Raw genomic sequence first — 11,476 nt, 5'->3', positions numbered from 1 at the left:
TGTGCAAATTTAATCTCCATTGTAAGGTGTTGAAAGGCTTGAAATTAAATCTGAATATGGCGTTTAGAGGTGGGGGCTTTTGGAGGTAATTAGGATTTGATAAGGTCATCAGGATAGAGCCCCGTGACTGAATCCTGGTGGCTTTATAGGAAGAGGGACAGGGGCCAGAGGAGGCACGCACAAGTGTGCACTCCGTGCCTCTCAGTGCATTGCCCTGCACCGTCTCAGGAACCTGCCAGCAAAACCGGTACCATATGCAGACACTGCGACCTCCAAATCGGTGAGATAAATAAACTTTTCTTTGTAAGGCACCCAGCCTCGGGTAGTCCACTGAAGTAATGAAGATGAACTGATACAAGGAGTGTGCGATGGACGGTGCTAGGCTCCAGGGTAGAAACTGAGAGTCCCTATTTTAAAAGACTATACTCTAAGAACGGAAATAAACCCCAAATTTAAAACTGCCATATCCTAAAAGTGGAGTAACAGAGGCATGGACTAAGTACATGGCCCAGAAGGAGGGGATGACGAGGTCTTCTTTGGACTGGGGTAGGAAGCAGATGTTGAGGGACTGAGAGTAGGATATAGGTAGTTAGGGAAGTATGGCAGAGTCCACTTCTCCCAACGTACCCTAGGACTGGGGGGACCCCTGCACTTCCATACTCGTGTAGCACTCGTGCACGCAGATTGGGGAACCAATCAAAAAGGTACTTCCCCCTCATGCACACAGGTGGAGGAGCCAATCAGGGACTTGGATGACCACGTTGACAGAGGGAGACGAAAGCCCAGGCAAATTGAAATGGAGGGTACACCCATGTCATCTAGAGGAGGGGAAAGGGAGGGATCTGACGGGGAATTCTGGAGGACATAAGCGGATTACCAGTTTCTGAGTCTCCTCATTGGATAAATTCTTGCTTTACTTTTACTTTGTTTCCACAAAAAAATCTTTGCTAAACTCTCTCACAATTATCCTGCCTCCTGATTCTTTATCCAGCAGAGAGAAAGAACCCATAACCCCTAGACGGTAACAATGCGACTATAGATAAGACAGGGAACCCCACCACCCAGCTGCAGCTAGAACTCTGCAGAGCAACTTCCCTGGGCACTGGGGGGTTAAACTGTGTCTTCTGAAAAGTCAAATGTTAAAGTCTTAACACTCACGAATGCATAATGTAGCCTTATTTGGACATGGAGTGGCTGAAGAGGTAATTAACTAAAATGAGGTCATAGTAGGGTAGGTGGGCCCCAATCCCATATGACTACTGTTCTTTTGAAAGGGGGAAATGGGAACAGAGAGGTATGCATGGGGGAACATAATGGGAAGAGACTCAGGGATAAGGTGGCCATTAACAAGCCCCAGAAAATGGCCTGGGACACAGCCTTGCTCTGGGCCTTCAGAAGGGATAACACTACTCCAACCTTAATTTTAGACTTCTAGTCTCCAGAACTGTGAGAGGATGAAGTCTGTTGTTTTACACCAACAACAACTCTGTGGCACTTTGTATGGCGGCTATGGCAGACACACCTGGTAAGGAGAAATAGCCATGTTTGAACAACTGGGAAGTCAGAATGGGGATGACACAGAGAACATTGCAGCAGGGCCGAAAACCTAACCTATGAGCATGTTCCTCTAGGAAGCTCAGGGTTGCAGACATCACCAATATTCAGTTCTACTCTGCTCCCAGCATCCCAGAGGATGAATCCTCCTGGCTTCTGCAAATTAGGTGAGGCCTCCCTGCTCCTGTAAGTTAGGTGAACCATGGACTGTGAACTGAAGTGACATGTGACTCTTTAAGTGTTTAAGAGCCAGTGCTGGAGGACTCATGCAGCTTCGTATAGAGGTGGCTACACTGACCCAACCCTCCTGCTGACAGCCGCTGCACAGCTAACTTGAGAAATAAGCCTGTTTTAAGCCATGGAGGCTCTGGGGTTGCTTGTTACTAAAGCATAATGCACCTTATCATGACTAATGCAACCAGATCATGGGGAAGAAGAACCAGTCCACCACCTGTGGTCTGCAGAGGGCCCTGCCTGGAGCTGTGGGCTTTTATTACGCCCAGCACCTACTCCTCGCCTCAGAGTAAGCTGGGACCAAGTCTCTTACTTTCTCCTCCTTTCAGACCAGGCTAAACATAAATGCATTCTTCCTTGCCAGTTTAAATCAGGTACATTCTATGAGGAAGGAAGAAACAAGAAAAAAGAAAGTGAGCACACTTTTTTCTCAGATTGTGTCAGGAGTAACACTGTGTACCCACCAAACACCTTTTCTCTTCCAGAACAGAAGAGGCAAATTCCCCACGTCCATACAAAATAGGCTGGGACAGGAATAAGGGTGATTCCAACACAAGCCACAACTAGACCTGGTCCATCGTTCTCTGCAATCCTATAGGCTCTCTCCTCCTTCGTGTCTAGAGAATTCAGAGGACCAATAAATTCAGAGGACTTGAAACTGCCAGACGCCCAGGCCTCTGCAATACTGGGCCACTAAAATCAGGAAGCACAGTTTCCACCTCACTGGACCAAGACCCACCAGAGAAAGCACACATGGTAGGTAGTACATGAGAAAGAAACAAGCATCTGTATGCTTTGTTCATTATAGGAAGGTCAACATTGCTCTTCTGCTTCACCACTCACTCGCTGGAGCAAAGAAGACCTGGCCTGTGGCATTTACTGGTTGCTGTGGTATAAATACACTCACAATGGCCACTGTGGACTTCCAAGTAAACAGAGCTCAGGAGACACGCCCCACATGGACCCTTGAGAGTCAGTAAGAGCAGGCTCCAGCACACCACTGGGTAGGTCACTCAGAGTGGAGGGCTTACTTGTTGCTGCAGCACAGTGAGGCCTACCCTGGCTAATGTGCAAGTCATCCTATGACTGAATGATGCTCATTCTTCACAGTCATAGAGCATCCTGTGACTGTTAGGCACTGTTCTCCTGCCCATAGGTGTATGACCCACTTTTAAAACTGAAAACATCCAAACAAAAGTTCCCTTTGATTGATAAAGACCTTGGTTTACTCCTGAAAATCCAGAGCACTGCTTTGGGAATTTGGCAGTGTGTGAGGCTCACTAAGGATATTTTCATCAATCTTAACAGCATTTAAAATTCTGTGTCTCAGAGGACTTCAGCCTGTCAAGGACAAAATGTTGGCATTCTTGACAGGACAGAATTCAGCTATTCTCTTTGGCTTGCCTGTGAAAAGATTCTGTTTGCTATCCTGGTACACAGGTCTCATGAGCTTTGAGACTTATGACAACTTTTAAAATAATCTGAATATTTCAACCTTGAAGGGAAGTCAGAAGGACTCCTCTCTGCCTGTGCGGGCTGTGTGTTTCACATTGGAGGTGTGCCCTCCACAGAAGTTCTTACAATGTATCATAGTTGAATTCACCCCCTCCATCATTCTCCTTTATCCCCCTGCCACTCCATTCCTGGAATAGTTTGAACAGGTCTCATTTTTTTTTCATTTACATATATGTGTACACAGTATTTGCACCACATTCTGCTGCATTGTTAGTTCATGGTCCACCACGTCACCAAGGGCAGACTTGGTGGATGGAGAACCGAGTCCTCTTTCCCATTAACACCAGCTCCCCACTTGCTCTTTCTTTTCAGAAATTTACATCACAAGAAGAAAGGGTGAGGCACAGGCTCCAAGACTCAAACCTCTTCTCCTCCGTGTTCCTCTTGGTCAAATCTACTGAGGAAAGTTCTTTCTTTTCTTGCGTCATTTTCTTGCTGTTATTCAAACTTCTGCTATGGGTAGAACATGCTTGTGTCCCCCAAATGTTCATGTGTGGTAACTTGGTTCTCAAGGGTGGTGGTAACAGAAGATGGAGTTGAAGCTTTAAGGGGCACAGGCTTGGTGGGAAGTTCTTGGGTCACTGGGGAATACCCTTGAAAGTATCTTGGGACCCAAATCTTGCTGATTTCTGGCTCAAAACATGATGACTTGCCCTATCGTGTGCTCCTTCCCTTGATATCGTGATGTGAGATAATGCAGCTGGGGCGACCCTTACCACAGGGCCTGTGTTCTTCTGTTGTTGGACTTCCATCCTTCAAAACTGTGAGCTCAGTTAACCTCTTTTTTGTTATAGTAATGAAAAGCTGACTAATACAACCCCTTAAAAGGGGGTAAATTTAAGTGTATAAAATATATTGTTAAATGAAAAGCTGAAAATGTATATGTACATTTTCATGTGATCTTCTGTGTGTGAATATGTTCACATAAAAAAAGTTAGAAACACATCACTGAACACACACATACACAGGGAAATGACATACCACATGTGCTTCCGTGGGTGTTATAAATAGTAGGGTCACTTATTTCCCCTATAGAAGGACAGGCCTGTGTCTCTCCTCATTTGTTCCCTCCTTATTGTTGAGTTTGCAAGAGAAAATGGATCACGGTCTCAGCCCTTTCCCTTTCCTAAGGATCCATCTTCCCTGGAGGAAGACACTCCACCCCACTCCTGCAGGCCTTGAGTCTGAGCTCCCCAGGGGCAGCTCCCTGGACAGTGAAAATACAACTAACAAAAAGTGAGAGAAGCACCTACAGTCCATCCACCACAGTGACCATCCCTGGTAGGGAGCGAGGCCCACGGCAATCAAAACAACTGCTACTCCGAACAGAAACCAACACCATTTAGTCTAGGAAGCAAATAGTCCACATAGCTCACTTAAGCCTTTGTTTTCAAAACTTTGCTCTCCATTTATCCTCTCCTCATTCACTCATGCAGTGGATATTTATGGAGCACCAATGATAAGACAGGCCCGGTTTTGATTGCTGAGGAGGTAAAAGTGACAGAAATAAATCCCTGCCCTCGTGCAGCTCATAATTCAATGGGCAAGAGATAACAGCTGGATAACTAAGTAAGATATTAAGTAGGCTAGATGCCGATAGGTGCAGAGGAGAAAAGCAGGCATGGAGGGGAGAGGGGGTGCCCTTGGGAGGTGTCCTGGTCTCACTGTGCTGGCACAACTCTTCCTGGATGGCATGAGAGGAGAAGAGTCTTCTGGACAGCAGAGAGGAAACTTCTCCCTCTTCCCCAGAGACAGGCAGATCTCACCTTCCTCTACAGCCCCTCAGGAGTGGCCCACCATGCATGGTAAATATATCTGGTGGCTAAAAGTGAAGAGGGGCTATGCACTGAGGGCTCAGGGGAGCTTTATTGAGCACTTGCTGTATACTGGACACTGGCTCTGGCCCTTTGGGAGTCTCTGCCTTGCAGTATCCTTGGATGTACAAAGTGCTTGCTGCACTGGGCTTAGGGAAACTCAGTGGTCAGGGAAGAGGAGTTCTCAGTGCACAAAGACACCTGTGTCCTTGTTTCCACATGCGCAGAAGGGGCGTCAACTAAACCCACGAAAGGAAAGCTTCCCTCAAAGTACAGCTTTCCACACCCACCCCAGCACATGGGAAAGCATATTCCAAAACTGCTTGGGCTTTAAAAAAAAAAAAAAGTAACTCTCCGATTTTGAAGAATTTAATCAAAACCATCATAAAAGGGCATTCTCCTTTGACTTGGCATTTTTCCATTTCAGTAGAAGTGCTGCACAAGGCAGAAAAAGAAAAAAGTAATTTAAAAACACCACTGAAATGAATCTGCTTTGCTGCCACTGGAACTGTATTCAATAGGAAAACCTGTGCTTCTGGTGCCCCCTAGGGATCAGGACAGGAGTTGGTCACATTTTAGCTGGTAGCCAGGACAAATTTGTCTTCTGATTCAGGGACATTAAGAAGGATTTAAATAAGTGTGTATGAGTTCACAGCGCTCCCTGGGGGTGGGGGGCTGCATTAGAGGATTAGAAGCCACCAGACTGATGCTTATATTTTCTGAGCTCACCTGTATCTATCTCTGACCTTGAATGAGGGTCAGGTATGTTAGAGATTGGCTGCCAGGACCCAGCAATTAGTGAAAGGAAGCTAAAATGACGATTTCTACACTTACATGGACCTGACTACATCACTCTGTACTTGTTAATTAAGTTAATTCTTTTTTGCATTTTCATATACATTTTATTGTTTTGGGGGGTGAGGGAGGAGGAGTATGGCTCAACAGTACAGCACACCTGCTTTGCAAGAATAAAGCACTAAGTTCAAATCCCAGTCCCACCAAAAAAAAAGTGAAATTAATTCTTATCTGAGTGTTGTGAAGTTGGCACTGTTTGTCTCGTAGATGGGCAGAGTGAGGCAGAGCATTTGTGACCTGGGTCAGTCCAGACAGAACACACGAAGGCAATATTTTCCCCAGGACTTGTAAGCCTGTGTTACTATATGGTTTGGATCTTACACGTCCCTCAAAAACTCACATGTCGAAAGCTTGGTTCCCAGCTGGTGGTACTTCTGGGAAGTGGTGGGGTCCTGTGAGGAGATGTAGGTCATTGGGGGTGTGTGGCCTTGAAAGAGACCCCAGCACCTTCCTCTCTTTCTTTTTGCTTCCTAGGAGGTGAACAAACATCCTCCACTATGGACTTCTTCCACCATCTGCTGCCTCACTACGGACTTCAGACAACAGAGCCAGGTGATAATGGGCTGAAACCTCTGAAGCTGTGAACCACTATACAGACTACCATAAATGTGTTATACAGTCATCAATTATCTTAGTCTGTTCCAGCTGCTATAAAAAATGTCTTAGACTGGGTGGTCTATAAACAACAGAAATTTATTTCTCACTTTTGGAGGCAGAGAAATCCTCAATTTTTAGTGTTTGAGGAGGGCCTCTTTCCTTGTTCAAAGATGGTGCCTTCTTGTGCTCCCACACAGTTGGAGGGGCTAGAGATCTCTCTGGCTCTCTCTCTCTTTTTTTTTTTTTTGGTGGGACTGGGTTTTGAACTCAGGACTTTGCACTCACAAAGCAGACACTCTACTGCTTGAGCCTTATCTCCATTCCATTTTGCTCTGGTTATTTTGGAGATGGGGTCTTTGAATCTTGAGCCTCTCAATCTCAGCCTCCCAAGTAGCTGTGATTACAGGCATGAGCCACTGGCACCCAATTCTGTGCCCTCTTTCACAGGGTACAGCTCCCATTCCTGAGGGTTCTACCCATATGACCTAAGTGCCTCCCAGAGTCCCCATCTCCTCAGTCATCACCTTGAGGGGTCAGGATTTTTACATATGAATTTAGGGGAGGAGAACATCTGAATGTCTGAGCAGACCATAACATTGATTTGAGTGCTAATTCTGCAATATTGCTTGAGTGCAGCCTGAAATGACTAACGATGAATTTAGGCACAGCTGAATCCCCAGCAACCTGTGATCAAGAATTCACCTTCTTTATTCTAATTGATCTGACCAGAAGCTGTTAAATACCAGTTTGGGTAATACTGAGGAGTCATTACCACCATGGGTAGGTATCTGGTCAGAAAGGGATTGGAAATGTCTTTTTTTGCTCTCCTTGTTCTTAAGGCTATTTAGGTGTTAGTATTTTTCTTGCTGTATTTTCTTTCATATGATACTAAAGACTCCAGGGCTTGAATTTCTTTGTTGCTCCAGTTATCAAAACTGTGCTGATTTTTTTTTCATAAAAATCAGCTTTGCATTGATTTGTCCTGCACTCCATCCCTATGTTCTGGAAGGCAATAACACATTAGAACAGGAGATAGGATAGGTTTTCTGTAAACAGCCAAAATGTTTTTCTGTAATTTGTTTAGGTGTTACAGGTCACATGGTCTCTGTCAAAAGTATTTAACTCAAGGTGGTAGCTGTAGACAATATGAAATGAATGGACATAAGGTTGTGTCAATAAAACTTAATCAAAACAGACAGTGGTCCACATTTGGTTGAGAGACCTTCATGTGCTGACACCTGCATCAAAGGGACACTGGCCCACTTCTAATCTCCTTCCAATTGAAAAGGCCCCAGCAATTCACTCCTAACTTGCTTCTCTGCCCCTGGGTTGGTCTGGCTCCAGGAAGTAGAAGCCTTTATCAGATTGGTAAATATATGAAGAATAATGCACGGGGCCTCCCAGGCTCCATTCTGCCCCTTTTCCCTTGGCTGGCCTGGCCCCGGAGGCCCAGGGTCTTGCTCTGCTTTTTGCTACCACCACCCCCAGCTGCCATGGCTGCGTGAGTAAATCTCCCAATTCTTCCTGAGCTTCAGTACCTGCAAACCTATGTGCCAGAGTCAGCTCAATCCACAACCCAGCCCTTACTGCTGATAAAGATGTATTAAGCCCCATCTGCTTAATTTTTTTAATCATAGTTCTTTAAAGCCTCAAGGTGCTATTTAACAGGATTCCTCAAAATGGCGTGTTCTGAAAGCCAGACGGACTTTATAGTGTCTCAATAAAACAGCATAGAAACATTAAGACTCCTTACCTTTTTGGATATTTATCTTATGCTGTGCATTAATGTTGTACATTAATTATAAATTAATTGGCTATCATATAGGTGCGGCACACCTAAAATGTAACATTTATAGAGTGAAATTATTTATAAGTTCTTTTAAAACATTGTTCATAGGACAGAAAATGAGGGCTATGGTGGCAGCAAGTTGGGAACTCTCAACCCCCTTCCTGTCTTAAACTCCAGCAGATACTCAAGCCTATGGGAGTCAGCAGGACTGTAAAGACACATCTGATGGTGAATGTCCCCTATATACGTCTGTCCATCTGTCCTTCCATTGTTCAAAGGCAAACAGAAGTGCTGTCATATACAAGGGATCCTCCTCAGAGCAGGCTGAGGCTTATGGTTCCTGTTTTAGGTTGCTGTGCTGGCACTGCCAAAACAAGCCCCCAGACTGGGGGTTTAATCCACAGACATGCATTGTCTCGGTGCAGGCAGCCAGAAGTGTGGAACCAGGTCAGCAGGGTTGGTGGCACTAGTGCTGTGAGGGAACGGCCTATTCCAGGTTCCCACCTTCACTTATACACACCTTCCTTTTCCCTGAGTCTATTGGTTTATACCTTCTTCCCTCTATGCATGTCTGTCTCTGCAGATTTCCCCTTTCCATAAGGGTACCAGTCATACTGAATTAGGACCAACCCCAGTGACCTCACTTGAGTTTGATTACCTCTAGAATTCTATCTGCAAATGAGTCACCTTCTGCTGTGCTGAGGAGCGGGACTCCACATGAATTCAAGTTCACTGAGGTACAATTCAGTCCCTAACAGTTGCCTCAAACAGGCACAGCTGCTTCTGCTTGGAAGGCTAAGCTCCATGGTGTACCCCGGTGCTTCATAAGTGGCAAGTAAGCCAGAGTGTGCTGGCCTGATCTGAAGGGCATGTATGTGGACCCTGAAGTTGCAGGTGGGAGGAGGACAGGGAGAATGCACTCTGTTGAAATACCTTACAAACCATGAGTCAATGACCTCCTCCTTCCCAGGCACAGGATTAATCTATACCCTTCTTTCCACCATTCATGTGTGCCACCAGAATAGCAGGAAAAAGGAAGGCAGGTCCCAAGTTATCTCTGGAGGCTGAGGATTCCCAATTAATGTCCCTTTTCAATAACGAAACCCTGCATCCTGTGTCCTCAGCAGCAAGAGACCCTGGAGACATTTATCAGCAAAGGTGAGTGGAAAAGAATGGGACCACTCTCAGGTCTTGCACATGCCCAGTGGTGTCACGATAGTCTAATGGCCACGCCCAGTCTATCTCTCTCTGCAGGGTCACAAAGTCCTCATTGTTTGCTTTGTTTTGCTGTCAGGCAGGGAGTTTCCCCTGCCCTGGACCATCAAAGACACTGGGTGAGGGCGTATTTCCACTGCAACCCCTGGGCCTGCAGCAGGCAAATCCCAAAGGGAACTTCGCCCTGCCGACAGGGCAACCCAGGCACTCCAGAACCCTCCACCAGATCCTATGCAGAAGGGCTCCTAGTGGGTACTGTGCTTCTTTCGGTGCAAATGCCTTGGGGTTCCACCTCCCTTTCCGGAAGATCACCCCTCCTAATTCACCCGGAATGGCTCAGAACGCCAGATGCCATTTCCCCATTCTCCAGCACCCTGCCCCATAGATCCTGACCCTGCTGAGCTAAAACCCACAAGCACCAGGCTCAGCCCCGCCCATCCCCTTCACGAGGGCCTTCACTTGAGATGGTAGTCATAGTAGCCATATTTAGGGGGTTCACGCTGCCGAGAAGACCACCCCACTTCGTCTACCAGCGGACCCCATAGCCTCACCCCTCCCGTGCAGCCCCGCCTCTCGGACTCCAACCCCACTACTGCTGATCCCCAACACCACCACCCCACCACCACCCCCAGGGCCTCAGGGCCAGCTGTGAGCCCCTCTCCATTCCTCTCCTGCAAACCCACCAGACCCAGTCCTCAGCGCGGTGCTGTTTGACCCCAACACCACCCCAAAGCCGCGCAGCCTCAACCCTCGCCTCGCCGTGCGACACTGCACCCAGGGCCATCTCCGCGGCGGTGACCCTGTCCCTAAGGACCCTCCCCTGCAGTGGCGCCCCGCCCCGCCCCGCCCCGCCCCTCGTGCTGCTCACCTTGCTGGCGCGGTAGTAGTAGCTGTGCTCCTTGGGGTCTTGTCGCCGCGGAGGGATGTAGCTGAAGGCGGATTGCGCCGAGATGGGCAGCGGCCGGGGCTTGCCCCTCAGCATGGCGGCGGTTATCTCCTCTTCCTCCAAGTCGCTCTGGTCCATCGCCCGCGCCGCAGCCATGGTGGGTCTCGCCCACCCAGGGGCCCAGTCCCAGTCCTCTGTTGCCTGGCGTCCGCGTTCGCTGTTGCCAGGAAACTGCGGCTTGGCAACACAGCGAGCGGGTGGGCCGCTCGAGGGGTGGAGTGACCCTTCCCACCTCCCCCCGGCTCCTCTGGCCACACCCATCTGTCCCTGGTCCCTGAGTGGGAGACTTGGGACCTACCCTCTAGCCTTTTCCAACCTGCTTCCCTTTTCCCCTTGTCTAACTCACAAGTCATTTGTCCTGTGGCAGGTAATGGCCAAGCATTGCTATTATGGGCACCTGGAGCTGCAGAGACAGCCCCTATTCACAGGGAGCTTACGGTCTGGAGATGGACACAGATGAAAAAAGTGACAGCGCTTGCACAAGTCTAGGGCAGAGCGTCCAATAGAAACATGAGAGCTGTCCATGTACCTCAACATTTGCTAAATAACTATACTGAAAGGTATAAAGGCACAAATAAAAGCAGCTGCCCATTTATTTAAGTCCGTGTGTCCTAGCATTGTCATTTCAGCAAGTGGCACTAGCCACATTTCGAGTGTGGCCGAGTGGCCAGTGTTAGTCTTTGCAGATGTACAGTTTGGTGAATTGAATCACTGAAACTCAGAATCTGGCAAAACTTTGCTGTGCTGGGTGGGACTCCAGCCGCCCTCTGCCAATGAGGTTATATCGGCTCAGAATTCATTGTGCTGAAAATTTACGATTTCTGTGTGGTTTTTTTTTTCCTTTTCTTTTTTAAGACAACATGATAACCAGTGCTTGAGAAGTGTTGCTCTAACACTGGTTCAGAAAAGATTGGCCTCTCTGAGAAGACCCAGAAACGAAAAATGAGGAGCCAGACT

At 47.5% G+C, this 11,476-nt stretch overlaps 1 protein-coding gene across 2 annotated transcripts in view; it reads right to left on the bottom strand.

Moving 5' to 3' along the window:
- Positions 1-10,917, bottom strand: part of Cfap90 (cilia and flagella associated protein 90) — a 19,588-nt gene extending 8,671 nt beyond the window's left edge. For both annotated transcript variants that reach the window (XM_074077752.1, XM_074077751.1), the window contains exon 1: positions 10,442-10,917. In XM_074077752.1, coding sequence (XP_073933853.1) covers positions 10,442-10,780 — 339 coding nt within the window. In that variant the 5' untranslated portion in view covers positions 10,781-10,917. The remainder of the gene's footprint in view (positions 1-10,441) is intronic.
- Positions 10,918-11,476: the final 559 nt, after the last annotated feature.

Source organism: Castor canadensis, chromosome 6 (assembly GCF_047511655.1).
Source record: "Castor canadensis chromosome 6, mCasCan1.hap1v2, whole genome shotgun sequence".
Taxonomy (NCBI): Eukaryota; Metazoa; Chordata; class Mammalia; order Rodentia; family Castoridae; genus Castor; species Castor canadensis.
The sequence above is the reverse complement of the archived record's forward strand: the minus strand, read 5'-3'. Positions and strand labels throughout refer to the sequence as shown.